The sequence below is a fragment of the Procambarus clarkii genome, chromosome 34, assembly GCF_040958095.1.
Source record: "Procambarus clarkii isolate CNS0578487 chromosome 34, FALCON_Pclarkii_2.0, whole genome shotgun sequence".
NCBI lineage: Eukaryota > Metazoa > Arthropoda > Malacostraca > Decapoda > Cambaridae > Procambarus > Procambarus clarkii.
In genome coordinates, this window is record NC_091183.1 from 40,482,112 (window position 1) to 40,509,649 (window position 27,538).

Genomic DNA, 27,538 nt, shown 5'->3' on the forward strand with positions numbered 1-27,538 from the left:
AAGGGTCAGGGACCTGCAGCCTGGTCCCTGACCAGGCCTCCAGGTCCTGCCAGGATTCAACCTTGGGAATCCCAACTGTGAGTCGAGAACAACCCCAACTGTACTACCGAGACTCCAACCCTTCATTTCATCCTTGTTCACTATTCTTGTTCAATGGAGAAAACAACAAATTAATAAGAAAGCAACACAAATCAATGAAGTAAATATAGAGACAAGGTTTTTATTTATCTTTTTTTTTTTAATTCTGCTCCTAAAATACAAATAATTCCTTGGCAAGTATTGTATACATATTTTGTGCATTTATGACAACATTCTATACAATGGTATTGAATTATTAGTACTGTTTTTTGTGTTATATGCAATGATAAATCAAAAGCTATTTTTATTTAATTTTCTTTGTATTTATAGTTAATATTTAACACACAAACTGTGCAGCTATTTAAAAGGAAAACATTGAGATGCGTATGACTAGTGATTAGTACCAAATAAATGGTAAAGAATAGCTAATGATGATGGCAGCTCAGAAGGAAGTTTCAAATGGCAATTGGAGCATTATAAGCGGTTAAACAAAACTTATAAGTGATTGTCATATTTGAAATGAAATGTAATGTAATATAGAAAAAACAACAAAACACCCTTCTCTCTCATTCTCTCTCACACACGCACTTCCAATTTCAGAAATGCTTTTAGGTATATGGATGGTGAAATATTAAAGAAATTGTTCACGACCTTTGTGAGATCAAAGCTGGAATATGCAATGGTTGTATGGTGTTCATATCTTAAGCAACACATCAACAAACTTGAAAAGGTGCAAAGACATGCAACTAAATGGCTTCCTGAAATAAAAGACAAGAGCTATGAGGCATTAAATATGCCAAAAGTATATAATAGAAGAAAAAGAGGCGATATGATCACCACTTACAAAATAATAACAGGAACTGACCAAATTGACAAAGAGGAATTCCTGAAGCCAGCAACATCACAAACAAGAGAACACAAATTCAAGCTAAGGAAACAAAGGTGCCAAAAAAATTTGAAAGTTTTCTTTTGCAAACAAAGTGATAGACTGTTGGAATAAGCTAAGTGAGAAGGTGGTGGTGGTCAAAACCATCAGTAGTTTTAAAGTGTTACTGTATACAACAAAGAGTACTGGGAAGACGGGACACCACGAGCATAGCTCTCATCCAGTAACTACACTTGGGTTATTACACCACAGTGTAGAATATACTGTACATATTGTTTGTACATTATTTACATTAAAATTCTCTTTTGGGAACACTTTTGGCCTAGTACAGTAATCAATTCACTGAACTGTATCTTATACTGTATTAGAAAATGTAGTTTTAAAAAGGTTTAAAAAATTTGACAGTTTTTTCAAATTTTGACCATTCTTCTTCAAAGAGTATTTTGTGCATATACTGTAAATGTGTGTAAATTTGTGAAAATATTTTTGTTTAGTTCTACAGTATTAGGCTTATTGAGGTCTAGAACAATGATTAACCTTACTCAAGATACAACCCACAACAGTTACTTAACTGCCAGCTGAATAAAGTCATCAGATGACAAGAAACCTGCCCATATGTTTTGATCATCTGCGAGAATCCAACCCAGGACTTGCATAAAATAATGCTGCAGCCTTTCTCTGCTACACTTACCAGGAACCTCTGTGTCAGAACCAGGAAGACTAAGATGAAGATTTAGCCCAGATGTCACCATCTCCTTCACCTGCCTAAAAATAAACAAATTTGTCAAAAAATGAAGTGAGGCAGAATGTGTAATGTATGTGACTCAGAAGACTGGTCAGCTTCGTGATGGTACTCATGATGGTACACATCACAATGTCAGTGAACAAGCCTTGATAGTGTTAATACTGTACTAGAGTCCAATTGTGAATAATACTTCATTTTTCAGGTGCAGGATGTAAAAACTAAATTGTGGATACAAAATGTAGATATAAATGGGGGAAGAAAAATTAAGTGAAGAGAAAGCATCCCAATTCCCCATCATCCTTAAATACAAACAACCACAACCAAGAAATCATACCCATAAAATCAAAATTATATTTAGCACTTGGCCATCACCTGCAGGATGTTTATGTTTTACTTAGCAAACTATTTATTTACGTCAATTAAAGTCTTTTAGAATACAGGTCTCATCAACTTGACTTTGTGTTGGCTAATAACTGTAATAATATACAAGATAGCAATAAGTTCCGGTACAGGCATCAACCTACAGTCCAACCACCATCTATATGTACTTGCCAAATACTGTATTAATTTCCTGTCTTACCCTCCTCACCTACCTCTCAGTAATGAGAGATGAATCTCGAGCAGGATGCCCATGTGCACTAACACACTAGCATCTGACTCGGCATTATTCTAATTGTGTGTACAATGAAGGTTATCATCCACTCACTCTTTTTTAATTTTTGTTGAAAATATTTGATATTCTGTAACCATGTCAACTCAGAATACAGCAAATGCATCAACTAAAGTTTCTACTGACAACAAACACAAGAGGAAACTTGTCAGAGTATTGTTTCAGCACTCCGACAAGTCTTGTGTGCACTAAATACAAAGTGTGCTAGGCAACTCTTTCTATATTTTGGAGGCCTTCTGAACAAAGTTTGTCTTTTATGCTCAATGTGATAAAGCAATATGGCAGATAAAGATGGATAGTCAGACTAGAGTAAAGAATAATGATGATGCCGAGTGGGAGCCCCTCACACTGTACCGTATTTCACAGACAGACAAGCCAATCTAACTTGTATGGTATTATGCCATATTATTACAATGTGATAGGGCATGAGCTTACATGGACTATGTGATTCATTATTACAAACATACACTTGATGTGCTTACTTAATTGCAGTAATACCTCTGCTGGGGGAATGCAATTTGAGGCCGTGAGATAATGCAAACTCAAGCCTGGTACATAGCGATGCAACTCTTTCATCTGTTTCAGTGGCAAGCTCAGCACGTCCTCCAAACCTCACCTGCAAAATTAAACAAAATTAAATATTGCTGTTAATTAAAATAAATTAAGTACAGATATAAACAAATGAAAATAAAGAGAAAGTGAGCAATTAAGGCTAGTACTGCATAGAGTTAAATAACGAGAATATAGGATTTATTTTGCTGTGCAGACAGCACTTGATGTGCACAATGGTTATGTTTCTATAAAAACTGTAGAAATAACAAACTCACAAATTGATCTTGAAAGTACAGTGCAGTATGCTCTGTGGAAAAATAAGGTCAAGTTCTTAAACCCTTAAGTCCATTTATGGAACATGCAGGATAAGAAGAAAGTCCAAGTGGGTTGTAGTAGTTCATAGGACAGTAATACAGTACTCTAAGATGCAGAGAATTAGTCACAATAATGTGAACGACACAAATGACCCATCCCACTCATATGAAAAGAAATTCAAGTGATGATGTTTTGATCCACTCTGGAACCTCATCAAGAGAGGTCAACCAGGCGAGGAGGACTGGTCGACAACCGGGCCGCGGGGACACTAAGCCCCGGAAGCACCTCAAGGTAAGACATGATTTGATAAGGGTCTTTAACATACCAAAATGTGTTTACTTTTGTTTCTTTTCAAGTGTTTGTTGGGTTACTCTAAGATGTTCTAAATCCTAGAAAGAATGACCAATAGCTGGTTTGAAAGGTATACAAGAGTGAGGTACATTGGTAATAATGGGAAGAGGATTTCTTAAGAATAATGTATCAATATGACAACTCGTATAGAAACTGAAAGACTATGTCCAGATGGTGCTATCTAGAGGGTATTCTGTTGTTGCCACCTTCTTGAAGAGTTTGAAGGAAAAAGTAGATATATCTGATACACTGATGGAAATTGTATTGAATTGATGGGAGTCCGGCACTAGGCTAGTGGCTGCAACTGGCAAGTCATTTAACACATGAGTACTGATGAAGGGAATTAGTCAATTTATCTAAAACAATCTTAATTTCAGAGGTTAAGCAGATGTCTCAGCACTTGACTAAGTCTAAAGCGAGTTTTGCTTATGTGACAAATTAAAAAACTCTGGATTTGAGTGATATATCTGGACTTGATCTGTAAAGATTAGGCAAGTTATTTAAAAAGTCTGCAAACCTTAAAGCTTTGCATGTTACTGTGGTTAATTCTGGTCATGTCTACAATTGAATTGATTTTCCCTTCAGCTCACAAGTACCTACATGTAGTTGCTGAAGCAACAGGCTTGGAAAAACAAAATTAATAATAATAATAATCACCTGACATCCTTGAACTGCTGAAAGTAAACTAGACAACAGTTCCTCTCTCTTACTGCTGTGAGCGTCTGAAATATATCCATACACCTTCATTACCTACTTATATTATTTAAAAGTTAAATCATTGATCATATGATGAGATATAGAACAGAGATAAAATATATATATTATATATATCCATACACACACACACACTATAAGCCATTATCAATACAATATAATCAAGGAAAATATTAAGATGTGAAACAACATAAAACTGAGTTAAACTTACCATTGTCTAAATTTAAAGACATTCTAATCTTCTTACATATGCTCTCGGTAGCCCAACATTGAGTTCTGCTTCACATATTTTCTGGAATAATAATACATACTGTACATACATTTGAATATGAATGGCAGCTAGGCTTCAATACTAATTAACACTGTTCAAGAGGTAATATATTGTACAGTAGAAAGGAATGTATGTCAACATTTAAGAAGATAATTCAGATAATTTTCCCAAAACCCCCCTAAGGAGAGAAAGATATTAAACTACTACTGTTCATCTTAATAAACAAATTCAACCATGTTTTATGATAAAACAAAGACTGAGCTCATTAAGTCAACTTTTAAAGTTTGAATGTGACTGGGAGAGATTGCCAATGCTGGTCCCAGAAATGCATTTTACTGTACATCCACATTAAATGTGCCACCAGATTGCCGAGGGTCAGCTAAGTACTGTACATAAATTTGGGAAAGAACATAGGTATAAAACATTTTATATAATAAATTTTTTAACTTTTAGTCAACTTGCAAAATACTCAAATTAATATTTGCAAGATTTACAGCCAAATAATCAGGAATTTCTAGACTTTCATTTGTATACACATGGTCTTAACTCTAATATGTTAATTTTGACAATATTTTTATACATATGAATTTTAAATGGGTTGAATATTTCTCATAAGAATATCAACTTAATTAGTATTTCAAAGATTACCATTTGGATGTACGTTTTTGGGAGATTACCATTTGTATGCATTTTTTTGGGTAAAACACATATAGACTGACTTACAGAAAAATTGAAAGGGGATAGATCTGTCAGATAATAGCCCATCTTGAAAAGGGCTGCAATGAATTATTATATTAAACATCAATGAAACACTAGGAAATAACAAATCAAGCAATGATTTAAAGATGAAATCAACTCCAGCTCTCTATATTCTTCCGTAATCCATACCAACCACATCTGGGAAACATACAAAATCCCTGACCAACTGCTTTTTATTAGAAGTAATAGGTTCTAAAGTTCACTAGGAAAAGTAATTAATCATGAGTAGCATGTAAATGAAGAGTGAGTGGTAATAGGATTGAATTTAGAATTTGCAAGACTGAGGTCTGTGACGGTAACGCGTTGGTGTTCGGCTGTTTAAGGCTAGGGGTATGGCCTCGTCACATAGTTATAAAAAAAAATAGAAAAACTGGAACTTCGTCTGTGGTAAGGTAAGGAGAAGACACACAAAACACAAGTAAAACTTTAACAATGAAATTTTAATTACGTTAAATAAATCAAAACATGAAAATAATGCACAAACAAATTCTTATAATAAAATCAATGAATCAAAATAATAAGAATACTTAAATGACAAAATGAAAAGTTACGTTAAGGCAAAATAATAAGAAGTGCAACACAAAAGTTAAGTGGGAGGTGCTGGAATATTGGCTTAAAGCCACCACCTCTCTCAGTACACGCTAACGTCTAGCTGGGAGGAGTGCTGGCTACGAAAGCACGGAACATTCTGAGGACTGATGTTGGGGCGACCCCAGACATCAGGTAGTATTGGGGCGAGTGCAGGTGCAGCCAGACCGGCGACCAATCAGCGGAGCCGTAGCGATCAACGGGTAGTTTGGTGGTTGGAGTTCGAACAGGTGGCTGGTTGCATACGTTTCTGCTCACCCTGGCAAGCCTTGCTGGTGCTGGTGTTGTTGTCGTTGTTGGACATTTCTTCCATAGTCTTTTTATATAATTGTGAAGACGTAATTTTGGAGGGAAGAGCAGGCTCAATCTCTTGAAGGAGATTATCGTCACAACTCTCCCCCGAAGCCTGCGGTTCTGGAAGAAGTACGTCGTTATGTGGTGGAGTAATGGATGGAGTCGCTTCTACTTCATAAACTCTGGAGAGATCATGGGCTAAGATGTTGTCAGACTCTTGGTATAGCGTGTCTCCAGGTTGAATTTCTGCAGGTAGCAAGCCCATAGTAGAAGACGTTGAGATGAGAAGTGGGCGTGCTGCAGGAGGTGTAGGGTGGTGTGGTCCGTATTGATGGTGGACCGAGCACTTTTCAGGTGTGGAGTGAAGTGCTGAAGCTTCAGGATGAGGAAGAGTAGCTCCTTGCCAATTGTTCCGTCGTTCCTTGTAGCAGTAGTCGCTGACAGGTGTATTCTTCTCGCCTCGTTGCTGCATCACGACACCACCATCGTCGGTACCATTGGCGTCGACATGGAGGATGTAGGGCTTATCTGACGAGGTGAGAGTGGAATTAGAAGAGGGCATAGGAGCACGAGTATTATCCTGAAAGCATTTGGGAAGATCATTAAGGATTTCGGAATTAGAAAGCGCTGACTCCTTGTCAGTGCTTTCGGGAGGAGAAGCTGGGAAGGTCTCACTGTGGATGTAGGGTTCTGTGAATGTGGAATAGTTAGTCAAGACAGTGGGAGGAGTACCATTATATTGCTTCAGGAGGTTGACGTGGCACAGCTGGGTCTTCCGCCGCCTATCTGGAGTCTCTATCACATAATTATTATTATTCCTGCACTCTTTGACGCAGTAGGGTCCTGAAAATTTGTTTTGTAAAGGTGAACCTGGGATAGGGAAATAAGCAAGGACGAAGTCTCCCGGCTTGAATTTTCTTACTTTGCTGGTCTGGTCGTAATGAGTCTTCATTCTCACCTGGGCTTTCAATAGATTATCATGGGCAAAGCGGTGGACTCTCTCCAGAATGTGTTGAAGGTTTTGAAGAAACTGGGGCACATTCTGATGCTCACTGAAGGTGGCATCTCTGAGAGAGTCTTTGAAAGCCTTAAGGGGAGTACAGCACTTACGGCCGTAGAGCATCTCATAAGGAGATACTCCTAGGGACTCATTGGGGAGACTTCTGAAAATACACATTATTAGGTCAATCTGCTTATCCCAATCCTTTGAGGTTTCACTACAAAACTTTTTCAAGAGGGCTTTGATGGTCTGATGACTACGTTCAAGAGAACCCTGTGAAGCAGGATGATAGGGGCTGGACAATACCTGTTTGATGTTGAACTCCTCCAGTGTCCTTTTGAAGAGATCACTGGTGAAGTTGGTGCCACAGTCACTTTGAATCTCCCTGGGAAATCCGTATTGAGTGAAGATCTTCAGTAGATGTTTGATAACCGTAGCAGCCGTGATGTTCTTCACTGGAACTGCTATGGGAAATCTGGTGGTAGGACACAGGATGGTTAGGATGTAGGCGTTACCTGAACTGGTCCGAGGTAAAGGACCAACACAGTCTATTATGAGTCTGTGGAAAGGTTCCGCAGGCACCTGTATGGGAATCAGTGGTGCTCTGGGAATGGAGACGTTCGGTTTGCCTGCCATCTGACATGTATGACACTGTTTTACGTACTGTTTGACGTTGTTTACCATACCTGGCCAGTAGTAGTCTTGACGAATCCCATGGTAAGTCTTGTTGAAGCCGTAGTGGGAGAATGCTCCGTGGGCCAGGTGTAGAATAGTGGGCCGCAGGCTGGTGGGAATCACAAGTTGTTCGATGTTGGCCCAATCGTCCTCCTCCTTCAGTTTACTGGGTCTATATCTGCGGTAGAGCAAGTCGTTCTCTAGGAAGAACCCAGGAATACTGTCGGGTTGAGTCTCAGCCTGGAAAAACAATGGTGTTAAAGTAAGATCTTCCCTCTGCAACTTACGGAACTCCAACTTGGTCAGATGCGGGGGTAGTTTCTGAGGGTCTTGAGGGACAGCGGTAGCAGTAGAGTCAGCTGGCTGTGGACGTGCGGCTTGTGCACGGGTGGTCACGAGAACCGGAGGAGAAACATCATCACTCTCTTGAACCTCTGCTGGAACATACTCAAGAATAGGGTTACTTGGCACAGAGTTACACACCTGGGGTTTGTCCATGACGATCAGGTTGGTTGGTTGCAGGTCTTCTGCCAAGTCGTTGCCTAGGAGAAGTTGCACTCCAGGCATGGGAAAAGGCTTTTCCCTGACGGCGACTTGGACTTCCCCGTTCACGTAGGGACAATCCAGGTGGACTCTGGCGAGAGGGTATGGAGTAGTAGCAGTGAGGTCAGTGATGAAGACCGTTTCCCCGGTGTAGACTATGTTGGGCACAGCCGACTTCAAGATGATCGATTGTAGAGCCGCTGTGTCCCTCAAGATCTTCAATTTGAAACGTCCCTCCGGATTTGAACCGTTGGCAGAGACAGTTCCAGTATACAGGTGGTTACTGAAAAGAGAAAGATCATTAACATCAACACCAACATTCATCACAGGCTTACCGGACTTAGGAGGAGTTGGTTTGGGTCGTTGTTGGTCAGTGGTTCCCTTGTATTGAGACTTACCACACTTGTCTATGGTATGTCCATAGAGTCTACAATACTTGCAGTACAGTTGTGAACCAGCTTGATCGGGGCTCACCTTCTCGTAACTGTACCACGACTTCTTACTGGAGGATGGTTCAGGTGTCAGCCGGTGGATGAGGCTGTAAGTGTCAGCCGACTTAGCACACTTCAGGTAGTCGGTTTCTTCTTTATCTGCTAAGTAGAGGCGGACAGGAGGCGGCACACGTCTCAAGAATTCTTCAACAAGCATCAGGTTGACGAGTTCTGTAAAAGTAGAGACATGTGCTGCTTCCAGCCATTTCATGAAATACCTCCGTTTCGTGTTAGCAAACTCGAGGAAGGTAGTGGTACTTGCCTTCAGGTGGTCACGGAATTTCCTTCTATAACTTTCAGTAGAGAGGAGGTAGGCGTCCAACACTGCTTGTTTCAGAGTGTAGTAGTCATTCTCAGACGCCAAAGTACTGAGTGTGACTGCAGCTCTACCTGTAAGATGGACTCTGAGAAGTGTTGCCCATTGGTCGACAGGCCAACTGAGTTGATTAGCAAGGGTTTCAAAGGTGGTAAAGAACACATCAACTTCTGCTTCTACAAAGGATGGCATTAACTTACTTGCATGTGATATATTAAAACTGACGGGAAGATTGGCAGTAGCTTGTTGGCGTTGAGTGAAGTGTGAAGTTTCCAAGGCGATTTCACGTTGACGACACTCTAGAGCCAGAGTTGCTTGTTGCTTGTCATGTTCGCGTTGTATTTCCAACTCGCGTTGTTTTGTTTCAAGCTGTACTCTCTCACGTTCATGGAGCAAGGCGACCTCACGTTCGTGTTCTTCTCTCCTCAAAGCAGCTTCGCGTTCTTGTTCGTCTCTCCTCAAAGCGGCTTCGCGTTCGTGTTCTTCCCTTCGTATGGCAGCTGCTTCTCTTTGCTGCTCACGTTCAATCTTGGCCAGCTCTAGTTTAAGTTTCATCGTTGCCAAGTCAGTTTTCTCTGCAATATAGTAAGTTTCATGAGTTTCAGAGTCTATCTTACCTTGCTCTAAATAGTAATCCAGCAACAGGTTGTGTAGGTCATTTTTGTTGGCTTGGTAGGGAACTTCTAGTTGATACTCATGTGCAAGAGTTTGTAGTTCAGTCCTCTTGGCACGACTCAAAGTCCCTATTTCACCTGCTGGATTTGCACGGAAAGTTTGGAGACGAAACATGGTGAAATTAGCAAATAAAGGTACACGAATGTTCAATAATGAAATGTCAGAAACAGGACAACGTGGCAACTGGTACCTATCCTGTGTGATCTTTAACAATTTAACGTTAAGTGAAAGATATTAAATTAAATCAAGGGCGCAGGAAATCTTGTACCCGGTACTCATGTAAGAGAATAAGGGCAAGAAAATCCTACTAACAAATGAAACAAAGTTTCGAAAACAAATGAAACAGTTAAATGCTTCAAAAGTAAAATTGGTAGTCCAAGGATGTAGGCATACCTTGCCAAGTCTCTAAAGGACATAAAGCAAGTTTTTCCCACTGAATTTAATATGATACTTACAGAATTAGCGAACTTTTGTGCTCTGAAAAAATAAGCTAATTCCCTACCGTTGTATGTATCATCATCTCTGACTGACGTGTAGGGGTGCGAGGTGTCAACTTGTGACGAGAACTGCTGCTGAGGTCCCAATTCAGCAACTAAAGTTCGAGCTAGAGGAACTATGGCCCTCTTTGTCCTCCTACAGTCAGATTGCAGAAGATTGGGTACTCTTGACCCGGGGCAGACCACAGTACCAGGGTACCAATATGATGATCTGTCAGAATGAGAAATATTCAAGGGACATAGATGGTAAATACGAGTAATAACAAGGAGGGAGAGATGACCAATTAAGAGTATGACTGCGGCCTACAGTCACCACGTAATCCAAAGTTGTCTCACCTTCACTATATGTTACTCTCGTAATGCACAATACACCGCACCTTATAAAAAATGAAATTGAATGAAAAATAGTAAAGCTACGTTAACAAAGTTAAATACGCTTACCATAAATTACCACTTGGCACCAGTACCTGAGTGAGGCTCCTAGGACAGGCCCCCATATAACTTGTGACGGTAACGCGTTGGTGTTCGGCTGTTTAAGGCTAGGGGTATGGCCTCGTCACATAGTTATAAAAAAAAATAGAAAAACTGGAACTTCGTCTGTGGTAAGGTAAGGAGAAGACACACAAAACACAAGTAAAACTTTAACAATGAAATTTTAATTACGTTAAATAAATCAAAACATGAAAATAATGCACAAACAAATTCTTATAATAAAATCAATGAATCAAAATAATAAGAATACTTAAATGACAAAATGAAAAGTTACGTTAAGGCAAAATAATAAGAAGTGCAACACAAAAGTTAAGTGGGAGGTGCTGGAATATTGGCTTAAAGCCACCACCTCTCTCAGTACACGCTAACGTCTAGCTGGGAGGAGTGCTGGCTACGAAAGCACGGAACATTCTGAGGACTGATGTTGGGGCGACCCCAGACATCAGGTAGTATTGGGGCGAGTGCAGGTGCAGCCAGACCGGCGACCAATCAGCGGAGCCGTAGCGATCAACGGGTAGTTTGGTGGTTGGAGTTCGAACAGGTGGCTGGTTGCATACGTTTCTGCTCACCCTGGCAAGCCTTGCTGGTGCTGGTGTTGTTGTCGTTGTTGGACATTTCTTCCATAGTCTTTTTATATAATTGTGAAGACGTAATTTTGGAGGGAAGAGCAGGCTCAATCTCTTGAAGGAGATTATCGTCACAGGTCGAAGTCACTAAAAAAATGAAATAAGGATCAAAGAAGAGTAGAGTGGTACAGGTCATGAAGGAACTTAAAAGGCAATTTTAGACTGGAGATCCAAGAGACTTTCTGTGACTGCCACCATGCCAAGGAAGATGCTGTGAATGGAACCAGAAAATATAAATTGTTTTATAAATATCACAGTAAGCACAAATTCAAAGTACAGTACAGTAATTAACTTATAAACTGTGGCATCATACCTTAATTACTAATTTAATGAATTTACATTCATTTTACTTCCGGTTAAAACATGTAATTAACAGATGCTTATTATTATATTGCACATAGTTAGTCTAATATGCAAATACTTTAAACTACTTTTTGTCAAAACAATACAGTATACAAATAATAAATTTGAATCAAGAGCAAATGGTACACCATATTATGTCATGACATTTTATTTTAATACTGTATATAATTTCACAATACTTTTCAATAGCTGTATATTAAAATGTAATTCTCAGGCAATCATGCAATACAATAAATCAAATGACACGAGGGCCAACAAGAGAAACAGGGATGAGTAAAAAAGAAAACTAGTATCACTTCTCATCAGAAATACAAAACTATTAAAATGTAAACATTAGTACTGTATTCAAACCAATAGATTTAAATCCTCTATTTTAATTTAAGAAAGTGCACCATTGCTAATGCATTTCCCACTTTCATGAGGAGGAAAGGTACTTGCCCTTTAGTGGGGAGAAGGTGAGAGGAGACTGGGTGCCACACAATATGATTAAGACTTGTTTGTCCTGTTTCTATTATTTATTAAAGGTACAAGTACTGAGATAATAATAGGGTGCAGTATTTCTTTAGTTATCTCTAGCCACCAGGCCTTCAAACTGGTCAATTAATTTTCTTTGTTGGTTTTATCATGTGCATTTCTCATTTCTCACTGGACTCAAAAAGACAGCTATCAGAAAAATTACCCACACAAATACTCCAAGAAAAAGATGTTACATGCAAGCAAAAATTCAAAGAGCCAAAAAGAATTCTCAGATTGGCTGTATGTTAGGTTTAAATAAGTAAGCTAACTGTTGCACTAGTAACTTATAATAATATAACTACTTAAGCCCACAATGAATGCATTCAACTCAAACATTATATTTCATCCATACTGTCTTGACTCTCACCTGATGGCTAAGTGATTTGAAGGTCTTGAGAGAAGATTGATTTGTAATTTTTTTTTCAGATCTTTTACTTCAAATTTTAACTTGAAAGTGGACAACTGATCGATTGTCATTCTCAATTAAAACCATGGATGTTAAATCTGTTCTTGATAGTTACATAACTGATAAAGTCTCAAATCTTAATGAGATTTCATTGGTGGTTCTTTAAGCTGCTTTGAACTTGCTCGTGATCTGTCCAAAGCAAACTTTTTGTTTATCTCTTCATGCAGATGTTTTACTAGAATGTGTTCTGGTGGATTTTAAACTATCATTCTAACCCTTTGCAAGCACATGTGAGCGCACATGCCTTTGTTGCACAACTGCCACACAGAACAACCTCTTCATATTGCAATTCATTCATAACACAAACAATTATTCTGATGAACTCTCTTCTACAAGATGAACGTCCAACCACACGTGACCCATCTCAGCTTAAACCCCTTGCTTTCCTTTTCCTTTCTTCCATAAGCAGGTCAAATTTCTGATGGACATACAAATGCAAGCCTTTGGTCATGTCTCCTCCATAATGTAATAATAATAATAATAATAATAATAATAATAAAAGTTTTAATTTCTCTTCTTCAATGTTAATGGACATTGTATTAAAAATTAAATGCAATTTGCTAATTCCAACATATAAGATGAATGACAAACATAAAACAAGTCTCACCAACATGTAGGAAAGCAGCAACATCACAGATCCTTAACAGATATTATGACGTGGCTTCAATAATTTGTCCTTTGCCATCATCATTTTTTAAATCTCAATAATCTGTAAAGATATAAAGCAGAGACTAGGTACAGTAGTTGTATTAAAAAGTGGCTAGATTATAGTAATGGAAAGGCTGAGAAAACTTATTCAGCATCAGTAGATTTTTTTTTAATGACAACTTCATGAAACATTTATTGAATTATGTATTCAATTGTGTATTCAATTTCATGAATTATGTAATTGAATACTGAATCATTGAACAAACTGAATGAAATAAACAAATATATTTAAATGTAATAGTGAAAAATAATGCTTTATGTACTGTACTATGATACCTACAGACAACCAGGATCTTTGGTCCTGTGGGTATCTGGAGATTAGCCTTCAGGTGTTGAAGACAGGTACCAGGTACGTACTGTATCCCCATGTTTGGTGGCTCACGTCTCAAGACCAGCCGAGCATTAAGATCTGATATTATCAGCAGTGTGTGCCAGTACTATTCAAAAGTAATATTTTTTCTTCCCCATGCATTTGGAGTCATAAACTAAACAGTATATTCAGTGGTATATTTATTTGGAACCACTGACCTTCATATCCCAGTTCTCAGTGTCTTCATATCTTTTCCTAGTGATGTATAGTCATACTGGCTTAGCACTTTCCCTTAGCACCTTACCTTAGCGATGTGTGCTCTCCGAGCTGCACACAACTGTACCACTAAACCTAAATTGTGGATGTTTTGCCAAGGCCTATATACAACATTTATGACAACGTAATAAACTAAAAGCATAAATGTGCATCTACTACACCTATGTAATATGCTGTTCATGGACCTGGCTGGATTTTGTATTGTCAAGACAAATTAAACCAGTTGTTTCAGGAAAAAGTGTGCACTTGCTCCCAAGTTGTTGTCTAACACATTAATAAATTGTACATAGCTATGTTGCAATGGTTACATTGCAAAGTGAAATAAACCCACTTATAAATCGATTCTTGGACAATATTCTGTAATGCCTTGCAATGGCATGTGTTATTTGTTGAATTTAACAGAATTTTTTTTTTATGTGGCATTGTAATCTGTACTTGTCAAAATTGTCAAGGTATGTGTGCCTAGGCCTTAAGAGAAGGCTGGCCGCTAATGGAATATCTCAAGGCTAAGACGCTCCTGCCTCTCCTCACAAGACCAACACTACCGCCTGACACCTTGTGACCACAATCATGCACACTCACACACAAAAGTCAAATTTTAACTTTCAAATACTTACTCGACCCTTGAAATATGAACATATTTAAGAGAAAACTCCCACATAAAAAGCAAATTACATTCAGGACATGAGACAAATGTCCAGAGAGCGAGTGGGTAGGTGGGCCGAGGCAAGATTTGACAGTGCTCAAGTGTACACAAACTGGCCGAGCCACAACACTGTCCGCCCCTCGCCCTACACCCGGCTCACACACTCCCTCTTTACCCTCAACACAGCCTCCGCTTCAAACCCTAATCCAACACAATTAAAATATATTTTGTTAGATTTTTTTTATATTTAACTAGCCAAGAGCGATATGGTACAGTTCCAGTCAGTGTACTAAGAGACAAAAGCCTATCTTTTCGCCACTGTGTGAAGCTAGTTTAGACGGGATGCGGAAGTGGGCCTAGGGTAAGGCCAGGTGTTACGTCATCAACCTTCACACGAAATTATTTCCGGGTATGAAATAATGGATAAAATTCAGGAGAATGTAGAAGAAAGTTCAAACATATATATTATTTGACTTATTACAGATACTACACAAGTATAGACATAATATTTGAATTTGTTTAGAGGGTCGGAAATCTATATATGTAGATGGAGACTTAGGTCTAGTTTCACCAAACTTTGCAGGGTGACTGGTGGGGTGTTGAGGCACTGTCATAGGGGGATTCGAATTCTGGGCAGGACAGAAATGTATTTACACGTTTCCATTTACCTAATGGAACTGTTCACCTAGCAGTAAATACATATCCAGGAGTTAGTCAACTATTGAGGGCTTTCATCCTGGGGAAGGTCGGTAGTTCAACCTTTGAGGGACCTCAATATAAGCCTAGTATGTAAACACAAGCTGCCAGTCCCCAACAAAACAAATTACGTTTCGGCCCCCATGCCCCAAAATAGTTAATGTATATGAAATGTTCGCCACCGAGTCAATAGAGTTTTATCATATGTTCTTCACATTAATCAGAGTAAATGAAGGGAACATAATGACAGATTTGCATTTTGGACACGCCCAACACTTTAATGGCACAACATTTATAGGAATTCTCCGCACGTTTTCGCCCATTGCCAAAATCGTGGGGAAACATCGGTGTTTTGCAGCCATAAGTTGTTGTTGTTGATTTAGGGGCGACGACGATCGCGGGATCGTATGCGCCCCGGCATACCTGTGAAGGGTTAATCGCGAAGCCTGGAAAGGGTGAATCGCCAAGCCTAACCGCGAAACGAGTGACGTCAATCAAAAACTAAATATGTCTCGCGGCTAAGAAACGCAAACAGCCAGATGATTGGGGCGCTCCAGGAGTCCCTCAGGGTGACAAGGACCGGTCCCGCCCCCACACAGAACACTGGGTAACAAAACCAAAAACTCTGCTAAAACGCAAAAATCATTCAGTGCCCTCCGGCAGAGCAGAAACCAGCCGCCCACCACGACTGAGGGCCCACCAGTAGCCCAAGACCCACCAACTCCCGGCACCTCTCGGCCAAGCTGGCGCCGGACACCGTCACCCTGCCGGGAGCACCAGGCAGAACACGTGGAAAACAATCTAAAACAATCCAGTGACCCAAGGCGATATATGCGCCAGACGTCGTACAAACCGGACCATTGAATAGTAATGCCAAACGGCAGTATCAAATCCAAATCGCGAAAACAGAACGTGATCCGGCGGCTCCCCAGGCAGAGGATATGTCCGCTCGTCGTCAAGATTGAACCAGGAGTCAGCATTCATGAGTTCCTCACGAAACGTTTCTGGGTGATTAGTTGGAGTATTAATATACTTGATAGGTGGAGGGAGTCGAGTTGTGAGGGTTAAAACTTGGGAACATTTGACCTTGGGAAAAACCTCAGTACAAGATTTAAAGTATGTATATATACTCACACGTGCCTGTTTCTGACAAAATTAATTAATTTTCAACTGAATTTTTAAGCAAGGCATAATATTCTTTAGTAAAGTTATTCCTAAATAATACGGTTTGATTCGCGTTTTTAGTTTATGAATTTCATAGAAAACTCTGTTGTTGGGGAAGCTAATATATTAATTTGAATTGCTGGTGCTCAGGGACTAAGCCCCAATAAGTTTTAGGGTTCAGTCCCTGAGCCCATTATGTTCCTCGATAACCTTTTCCACTACCTCCCACAGGATGGGTGGGTGCATAATAAATGAACTAAACTAAACAAGTGCCCGGCCAGTAATAGGGCCAGCATCTAGCGCACTCTGAGGTCCGGTGTTGGGTACTGACAAGTGTAGCCACTAGGAGCGTAGAGAGACTCCTAGTGTAAGTGTTTGGTGGATGCCTATTGTTTTGTTCCGAATGTGTTTACATGAGAGCCACTAACACTAGTGGCCTCAACGAGGACAGGAAGCCGGCGGCTTGTCGAAGGCCCCCCCCCATTTGCCTTGATATTTTCCAGCTGAACTTTAAAACCCAACAGTTTTGGCATTAACGGCTTCGGCGGGTAAGCGGTTCCATGGGGTTAATAACCCTGTTGGTGAAAAGCATCTGTTCTCAGTCCTACATTGTGTCTTGTTGAGCTTGAAACCGTTACTCCTTGTTTGTGTTACACCTAACCTTTTGAATACATTTTCCGGATCAACATCCTCCAACTTGTTCAGTATTTTAAACGTTGCAATAAGATCCGCCCTGTCAGGCCTGTTGTTAGCCCTGTGGCCCTCAACCGTTCCTGATACGTGAGTTGATGTGCATATGGATACTAATTGTTATGTACAATCAAATTGTGCTTGTTTAATAAATACGAATAGTAAGCAGCTTATAACTTCCTTCAGTTCCAGTGAGGTGAGCTCCAGCCGAATGGTAGACCTCTAAGTAGACTCCTCTTGCTGAATATAATATCCATAGTATTTATGTGTATTTAATTTTAGATTACATTCACAAACTGGGTTCAGAAAGTTGCTGAAATACATGAATGAGGTTGTGATCATTTGTGGGCGGTATCCGTGGTGTTAATGTGACTGTGTGTTGAAGTTTCCTGACACCTGACTGTCACAGCTCTATGCACCACACAATGTGGCAATGGTGTTCATTGTAAGTATCCCGGGTTCAGTTCCCGGCCGGGATAGAAATGATTCTGCACGTTTTCCTCTCACGTAATGAAAGTTGATCTTGCAGTAATAGGTTTGTTTGAGTGTCAGTCGACTCTTGTGGGCTGCATCTTTGGTAAAGCCAATCTTAAGATCAATTGAAAGGTCTAAAACTTCATTTCCCCCTGTCAGTGAGAAAGGAAAATTTAAACAGCAGCATATATGACAAGAAATAAAAGGTTGGAAGTCATTGTATTTGATGACCAACAGCTGGAAAGGTAGGGCCCGGGAACTGAATCTCGGTCATGCAAACTCTTAGGTAAGATCAAGCACACACACACACACACACACACACAATACCACTGATATCGTATTAGGGCAGAAAGGACTAATATGAAGAGTTAGGATATGTTTAGAACCGAGAACTGTATGTACGGACAGCACAAAACATCCATGAGACAGTGTGACATTGCAAGTGCCAGAATTAGGCTGGGATATTGATTCTTACGGCAGGTGGCTACAGGTAATGAATCCTCCAATTGTGAACATTCCAATTATAAACTATGTGAACAAGAGCTGGGACACGCTCTCCATCTCTATAGCTGTGATTGTCTTGTTATCAATGGTTTGAGACTAAAGGGTATGAGGTACTTCGAGCTCTGTAACTACTTCATACACTCACGAATATTTGAATATATTCTTGTTCCCAACCCAGAGGTTGCTAGTGCAGGCTAGTAGACTAAACTCGCATCTCATGTTTTCTCCTGATAACATGTATGATTAATCTTTTTGTGAGAGGGGGGAGATCAGATGGATTTAATATATTGCTATTCTTGATTTATACTCTGTAATTCCTCTTTCTGTCTGTCTGTCTGTCTGTCTGTCTGTCTGTCTGTCTGTCTGTCTGTCTGTCTGTCTGTCTGTCTGTCTGTCTGCCTGTCCGTCCGTCTCCTCTCCCTCTGTGTCATCACACAATGCTCCCCATCAAACACACTGACCCGTCCTAGCACCAGCAGGGTGTAGTTATCGCCCTGGGAGCCATGTTTACGTCCCACCGAATGTGTCACGCATCTTGCAAACATTTATTTTAAGAAGTTTAGTGACCCGATTTGTGTTCGAAATTGTCACGATACATCCAGACCAAACTAATTCACCGTAAAATAATTCCATCAGAGCCAACAAGTTAGTTTCGAAATTTGGGTTCAAATGAATTTGAAATATTATGTTGTCAACTTGGTTATAATGAGTGTCAAGCGTCATCACTGAGGAAGGTGATTAAACAAAGACAACACTTGGGTAAATAAAGCTATTATGATTAAATATTGAAGCCGTAGGATGGGACAGCACCGATATCTCACAAGGGGAGTCCCAGGACCCGGGTTCAATCTCATTATATGGCTCCAATATTTTCTCATTGCTATAAATTTCTTGCGATATTATTGTGAATACAATTATTATTATCTCTTCATAAGCAATTCAGTTCGATTAAAATTATGATGTGAAGAAATGTATAAGACTTAAAGTTGTACTGATGCGAATCTTCCCACTAACAAAGCTGGGATGGGGTGCAGGAACCTCCACCTGTCAGTATTATCGTCACAACAAATATTTACCTCACAAAACTAACTAGGTATATAGCTAAAAAACTAGGTAAAACTAGGTATATAGGTAAAAACTAGGTATATAGGTAAAAACTAGGTATATAGGTTTAACTAGGTAAAACTAGGTATATAAAGTCCGCCTTAGAAGATGTGTCGGACTGATTTTGGCAATAAACCAGGATTTATGATGGTGTTCCACAACTGAGGGGGAACGTGTATGCCTCGTATATCTATCGTAAAGTATATCAGGAGCATTCTGCACGACGGCTGGGTTATGGCGACGTCATTGTGTGTATGAGCGCAGGTCATAAAGCCTAGACGCGCCCCGGGTCGCCCTCCGCTCTGTATTCGTCGTCGTTTCTGTGGGGTCAGTACAGTGTTGTTAAACGTGGAGAGGCGAGGCTTCTGTGTAGCCTGGCCAACCCTGTCTTAGGAGCTCCAGCGTCCGTGCCACCTCCCTCACTCACTGATGCAATATTTTACTCATTCACTCACCCTGATCTTTGAAACTAAGAACAGCCTGTGACTCGTCGTTGACGTTGAGGACGTTCTAAAGATCTGCTTATCATTCATGAGTAACAGTAGTACACAAATTAAATATTTATTTTAAGACATTCTCGTCTCCCTGTAAGGCTGCCCCTATACCTATAACGCAACAACAATGCAAGAACCGAGCCTTAAGACTTAAAAACAAGGCATCGTAGTAAAGCCTAACCCGCCCCACTCACAATTTGACACCAATTCTCTCCGTGCAATAGAGTTCAATAAAATACAGCTAGAACATTGTTCGGTAGCTAGAATATTGTTACAACGGTAACCATATATAATATTCCAGTACAGGGCTTCTCTTGGTTGGGACATAAATCAAAGCACACTGCCACTAATGTTGCAATAATTCGTTGCGGTGCCCTTGCAACCTATTCGTTTAATTGCTCTTTGTGCTCATTAATCTAACCCGTTTATTCGTATTTAATGCTTCTTAAATCCTAGTTTTATTCACCGGAGGGATAGTTACTAATGAGAAGGCACTCCCTGAAGGCCGGGGGTGCGGGGTGCCCACAACCAGCACTGAATCACAATATTATGGCTTCATCTCAGCTCTCATACCTACACTGTGGGAGAGACACCACACCTACACTGTGGGAGAGACACCACATCCACACTGTGGGAGAGACACCACACCTACACTGTGGGAGAGACACCACACCCACACTGTGGGACAGACACCACACCCACACTGTGGGACAGACACCACACCCACACTCTGGGACAGACACCACACCCACACTGTGGGACAGACATCACACCCATACTGTGGGACAGACATCACACCCATACTGTGGGACAGACATCACACCCACACTGTGGGACAGACATCACACCCACACAGTGGGACAGACATCACACTAACACTGTAAAATTAATTTATTTCATCAACTTGGATTATGGGACACGAGGCTGTCATTCTGGTCAATAGACCAAGATGCTGACAATAAAGAAAGGTTTGGAAAGTAGCTAACTGGTGCCCAGGAGCACGACTCCGACCACTCGTCCTGTATATTACAGCATTTCCTGTTATCTATATAACTGGAAAGAATATAACTTTTAATTAATTTGTAATTACATTACTTCGCTGGAAAATCTTATTCTAAGCTAACGTGCACTCGTGTTTGATGTAGCTTCATTAAACATTATTTAAACTTTAACGAATTCTCTTAATAGCGGCTCAGTTTAAATTACAATATTTTTATAAAATTAATTGGAGAAGAAATCAGCGAGTCAGTACACAGGACTGAACCATCACAACGGCCACTGGTGACGTCACCCGAGTACGTCCAGGCGCAACTTTGTTCGCGCATCGCTGTCTTCAAATGTTTTACAATATATATGTGTGTTTTACGTGTTAGATAAACACAAGTTTCTTGTGGAGATATAATACATCTGTGAGTCAAGCCCAGCAAGGCTACTGGCTGCTGTCTACACAACTGCCTCTGTGTTGAGTGGCTGCCGTGTGCATAGTTTTATCACATCGAGCTAACATTTCAGATATAAGCTTGTAACGTCTCAGTGCCATCATGTCTAGAAGAGATGTGGTGGTGACATCTAGTAGAGTTATGACCGTGTCCGGTGCCAGCCTTGACTCGTCAGGTAACACATAATGTCACGATAGCCCTATCCATCGCAAATGTGGCCCTATCCATCAGAGGTGTGGTCATATCCATGGCAAGTGTGGCCTCGTACTTCACAGGTGTGGCCAAGACTGTCACTAGCCTAGAAAACATACGTAATTGGAGGCTCTTTCTATTAGCTTGCTCCAGGGAACGCCGGAGCCAATATTTCCACTTATACGACGTTCTCATTTGCATATAAAACGGCACACGGGGGGGGGGAGGCTGGCACCTCCCCCCCCCCCTCCACACACAGCTGAGACCCACCAGAGAGTAGGCGCATGGGGTGGGGACGCCCCTGTCATTGGGGGTGGGCACTGCGCATAGGAGCCACGGCGCATGAAGATCTCTGTGCATGAAAGGATGCTTGAACGACTTATCATGTCAACGACTATTGAGGGTATTGGCCGGTGAATTTGATTCTCTGCAGTACTGGAGGCTGGTGTCTGCTACGGACCTTCGTATGTTTGTCCCTCAGGCAACTTTCAGAGCAGACAGTCACTCCCGCAGACAACAGCTACGACAGACACTCGCCCTCGCAGACAACAGTCATGGAAGACAATCACTTCCTCAGACAGCAGTTGTAGCAGGCAGTCACTCCCTCTCACACAACTGTCACTCCCCAGACAACCCCATCCAACTCTTGCTCCCCACACAACATTGACTCACACAACATTGACTCACACAACATTGACTCACACAACATTGAGTCACACAACATTGACTCACACAACATTGACTCACACAACATTGACTCACACAACATTGACTCACACAAGCTGAAGTGTGTTTATCGAAGTTGAACTTCAACATCAGGGCAACAGCTGCACCAAAAGCAATTAATGGATTTTGGGATCAGCACAAATTAGATTTGCATTAGAATTCGCTCAAATAAATCATGATATGAATATATATGCGTCAATCTGACCTACATTTCCGAAAATTAAAATTCATATTAGAGTAAAACTTGGTCAAAACGTACGCGGCGTTTCCGGTTGACAGGTTCACCTCCGGTTCCACTAATGAACCAAAGTTTGGCCTGGGAGATTACGCCCCACTGGCTCTCAACGACACTGCAGAAACAGGTTATGATTGACTAAACTAGTTCGTAATTGTCTATTATTACAATTGGGGAAATTTAAAAAAAGAATCGAAGGGGAATCCGAATATCGATGATCCTCTTCGCCATTTTCGTCTTGAGTTAAGCACTAAAATGTAGTGGTAGTTAAGACAAACTTTTGTATATATATATCTAAATCTTATCTATAAAAGAAAATTTCTGTCTGATTGTCTGTCTATCCGAAGTTAGAGGCTAGATGCTTGGGAATAGCTTCAGTCAACTTTACCATGACGACTCATGGTGGGTATTGGACCGTCACAGACCACTTGGAGTTGGCCCCAGTGCCACATTTTAAGAAATATTGGTAAATTTAGCTAACCCCCTCCACTGTGATTTTCATGAAATTAATCTGAAATATATGTTGTGTTATCCACAGACTAGACTTATTTAACTTTTTCAGAGAGAGAGAGAGAGAGAGAGAGAGAAAGAGAGAGAGAGAGAGAGAGAGAGAGAGAGAGAGAGAGAGAGAGAGAGAGAGAGAGAGAGAGAGAGAGAGAGAGAGAGAGAGAGAGAGAGAGAGAGAGAGAGAGAGAGAGAAAGAGAGTGGGAAGAAGAGGGGGATAATGAATGAAAAGGGGAAGCGGGAAAGAGCAGAGGGAGAGGGGGTGATAGTGGAAAAGAAGGAAGGTGGGAAGGGATGAGAGGGAAGGAGAGGGGGAGAGGGGAGAAGAGGAGATTGAGAAATTTGGAGAGAGGAAGGAGAGGGAATAGAGAGGGAGTGATGAATGTTAGGGAGAGAAGAGTGGATAAGGGAGAAAGGGAAGGAAAGTCGTTGTTTCATATGTTTATATCTAATATAAACATTGCTCTACTTTGCATCATTACCATCACTGAGGCCTAGACCCCACCTGATGGGTGATGACGTCATTCACCAGCACCTGAGCTCCGCGGCTTGTCTCTCCTAACCTGTACCTCACCTCTACCTCAGTATACATTCCTCTTACTATGCATGTAAAATTTTACGGGCTCACCATAGCCCGTGCTACATGGACACTTCGTTCTGAGTAGCTAAATCTGAAACAACAACAGCATGTAAAATACACAGCACCGTTCCTGTGCCAAGTAAGTCCATTACGGGCTCACCATAGCCCGTGCTACTTGGAACTTTATGTTCTGAGTAGCTGAATCTAAAACCACAAAACAACAAGCATGTTAAACCTTATGGACTATTCATGCCCGTGCCCAACCCGTTCTCGCACTTGCTCTTAGTCAATATTGGCTTATTTAATAAGTGCATATGTGACATACTAATTGATTGTGAATATTTTAGTTTACCTTGAAAAGCTTCATAGAAAACACCGACCTCACCTAACCTTCTTAGTATGTTAAGATAAGGATCTTATTGCTTCTTATTTACAATTATTATTTAACCTATCAACGGTATAGGTTAAGTAATAATTGTAAATAAGAAGCAATAAGATGCTTATCTTAACATACTAAGAAGGTTAGGTGAGGTCGGTGTTTTCTATGAAGCTTTTCAAGGTAAACTAAAATATTCACAATCAATTAGTATGTCACATATGCACTTATTAAATAAGCCAATATTGACTATAAGCAAGTGCGAGAACGGGTTGCAACGCCATCTCTTGGGTGGCTTAATAATCATCCATCATGTAAAACACCAAGTCTCACCTGAAGATGTTCCAGGCAGGAACGAATCGTTGTGAACTTAACTACATTATACAGTAACTCTTGTTGTGTTTTATTCCGCTAAAACCATCACGTGTGTGTGGTGGTGCGGGCGGCGCCCTCGCTCCTCCACGGGGAGCACGACTCCGGTGTCACAATGGTCTTGATGTGTGTTGTCAGCCTAATGACCTCTCATAGATCCCTGGCCGTAAGGCTCAAGAGGTGAGGGTTGTTTTGTCGAGAGGCTCAATCACTGTCAAGCGAGGTGTGTGTGTGTGTGTGTGTGTGTGTGTGTGTGTGTGTGTGTGTGTGTGTGTGTGTGTGTGTGTGTGTGTGTGTGTGTGTGTGTGTGTGTGTATGTGTGTGTGTGTGTGTGTGTGTGTGTGTTTAACCAATTGTGCTCTTGCAGGGTGGAGTGTCAGCTGTCACCCGTCTCAAACAATGGCTCCCGTCCATCTCATGTTTGCCTGGCTCACCTCTAGTCCCAAGCTTCCACATACGCTCTCGCGCTTTTTCAGTCTCTCGCTTTTATCAACCCAGTCAGTTGGTTTAAGAATCATGTATGTCGTGATCAATTCGCTTTCTATTTCTTATTTTACGTGGTTGTGAGGTTGAGGTCCCTTGGCCTCTCGTGGTCTAGCCCTCTCGTGATCCCTTGGCCTCTCGTAGTCTAGCTCTCTCGAGGTCCCTTGGCCTCTCGTAGTCTAGCCCTCTCGAGGACCCTTGGCCTCTCGTTGTCTAGCCCTCTCGAGGTCCCTTGGCCTCTCGTAGTCTAGCCCTCTCGAGGTCCCTTGGCCTCTTGTAGTCTAGCTCTCTCGAGGTCCCTTGGCCTCTCGTAGTCTAGCTCTCTCGAGGTCCCTTGGCCTCTCGTAGTCTAGCCCTCTCGAGGACCCTTGGCCTCTCGAGGTCAAGGATAGGACTAGTCTTTACCTTTTGTAACTACTCTTTGCGTTTATCAATACTGGATCTGCATGTTCTAGTGCTGCCTCCATATAAGTATTGTATAGTACTGAAGGTTCTCCCGGTCTTGAATCCTGAATTCTTCAGGTGTTGCCAGCTTGGCGCACCTCGCTGCTGCCACTGTGGTGTCACGCATGCCTGCATGTGCCTGCCTGGTTGAACCCTAAATACGTTTCGTCGGTCGCTTAATGCAAGTACTCGCAACTCTCATTCTCAGTTTTATTTTCGAAAATTGTGTTTTAGTAGGATTAACTACCTAACACATTTGTTCACTATCCGTATTTTATTGGTATTTCTATGGTTCATCTGTGTCTTTTGTTTCCGTCTATGGCATCTCGTTTTATAGTGACATATGTTGAACATTTCATTTTTTTATATATATTCTGTCGATACAGCTGTCTTATGGCACTACCATAAGACAGCACCGTTGTCACTTCTCTCTAGTATGCAGGGAATTCCGGTCGTGTTAGCTTCTCTTGTAATTCAGTCCTCTTAGTTCAGTAACGAATCTTGTCTGACACCTGTGAATATTGCAGACCTTCGCCCTGTGTTGCTGTGTGTGGGGCTCCACGTGGACTCGCACGCTCAAGGCTGTAAATGATAGTTTTATACGACGTTCTTATGGTATTTATTCCTATATCTGTTATTATTGTGGTTCTCATTAGTTATGTGCTCAGTCACTTTCTTCCCCCTTTGTCAGGGACACAGCTTGCCAGTCCTGTCCCACTCGGGGTCCTTGTTTCCCACTCTTGTTGAGCCGTGTAGAGATCCTCCACCAGACAGGTTGCTCACAGTCCGTGAAATATTATTGCAGCCGCTTATCAGTGCCTCTGCACGGTCTGTGTACGCCCTTGTAATCGTACCTGGATCTTGCTGCGTTATTTGCCGGCGTGTTGTGTTACTGCCTCCGTAACTCCAGTGACGCAGCCGCTCCACCTGTTGACTCCTACCGTATTGATCTCTTCGCATTCCATGGTTCTTTTTCACCAGAGGAGCCACTCTTCCTCCTCCAGCTTCTCTTCTGCTGCGTCTTTCTTTCCTAGGAGGAGTGAAGAGGTGGAGAACACGTATGAGAAAATGAAGGAGAAGAGAAGGGATTGATATGAGGCATATGGATGGGGGGGGGGTGACAGGGGAGCGGGAAAGAAATGGGAGGCGAAGGGAAGGGAAGGGAAGGGAAGGGAAGGGAAGGGAAGGGAAGGGAAGGGAAGGGAAGGAGAGCTCAAGGAAAGAGTGTGTGCATTTATTCACCTATTTGCCAGTGTGTGTATGTATGATAATTACATGGGTGTAACTATCTCAGTAAAACCTAACTAAACACACACACAGGCTGACTCCATACACAGTTTCAAATGTAGATATGATAGAGCCCAGTAGGCTCAGGAATCTGTACATCAGTTGATTGACAGTTGAGAGGCGGGACCAAAGAGCCAGAGCTCAGCCCCCACAAGCACAACTAGGTGAGTACACACACACCTTTCCTTCCCACTATTGATTAACAGGGAGCGGGAGACAGGTGCTATGTTCTATTTTGCGACTATTTTCCCCATGTAATTTTTTTCACTCGAGTAACAAAGGCAAAAAGAAGTCACTTGAGTTTTGTAAATATACTTTTTCTCTTCACAATTTGGCATAGGAAATATAGCTTCAGATAACACATGCTAATTAGCTTATCAAAGCTGTATAGTAACGTATATTTTTGTAAATAAGTGAAATATTTACAGTAAGCTAAACAAATTTAAGAGATAGGATTTTGTTTTGCAATTATGTTGCGAAGTTATATAATAATATTTAAATGTAGAAATTAAATGTTTTCATTTCCTGTTTTTCCTGTGCTTAAAGCAAGAGGAGCATTTTATATTACAGAAACAATTATTACAAGGAAGCTCCAAGTCCGGAAAACTGTATATAAGGTCATAAATATGAATCTTAATATAAACAGTATGACGAGTGAAAAGATATACATCTTCAATTTATTTAAAATTATTTGCTAGATAATCAAACTCCATCATAAGTTCTAAAACGAGAATATTTACACGCCGGAGGAAAGGCTATATGAATTATTATTATATATGCGGGACGCGAGGTGCGGCCAGCAGACCAACACAAAGGAACCAACGTCCAGGCTGCCGCGGCATCCACTGTGCCTCCATAAAACTCTGTAATTAGCGGCACTCGATGACTCCACAGAATCAAGAACTCCGAAAGTTGAGAGTTTTGAGGAGCCCATGTAAGTTTCCGTCTTT

At 41.1% G+C, this 27,538-nt stretch overlaps 1 protein-coding gene across 10 annotated transcripts in view; it reads right to left on the minus strand.

Moving 5' to 3' along the window:
* LOC123761986 (sorting nexin-29) overlaps positions 1–14,981 on the minus strand; it is a 36,254-nt gene extending 21,273 nt beyond the window's left edge. Inside the window, exons 1-7 of one of the 10 annotated variants that reach the window (XM_069335925.1) lie at positions 14,795–14,981; positions 13,495–13,592; positions 12,785–13,301; positions 4,523–4,603; positions 4,255–4,319; positions 2,862–2,995; positions 1,656–1,729 (exon numbers count right to left, since the gene is read on the minus strand). In XM_069335925.1, coding sequence (XP_069192026.1) covers positions 1,656–1,729; positions 2,862–2,995; positions 4,255–4,319; positions 4,523–4,544 — 295 coding nt within the window. In that variant the 5' untranslated portion in view covers positions 4,545–4,603; positions 12,785–13,301; positions 13,495–13,592; positions 14,795–14,981. Of the gene's footprint in view, positions 1–1,655; positions 1,730–2,861; positions 2,996–4,254; positions 4,320–4,522; positions 4,604–12,784; positions 13,302–13,490; positions 13,593–13,871; positions 14,697–14,794 lie in introns of those variants that run through there. The other 9 variants (XM_069335924.1, XM_069335926.1, XM_069335923.1 and 6 more) reach the window with 9 other exon arrangements.
* Positions 14,982–27,538: the final 12,557 nt, after the last annotated feature.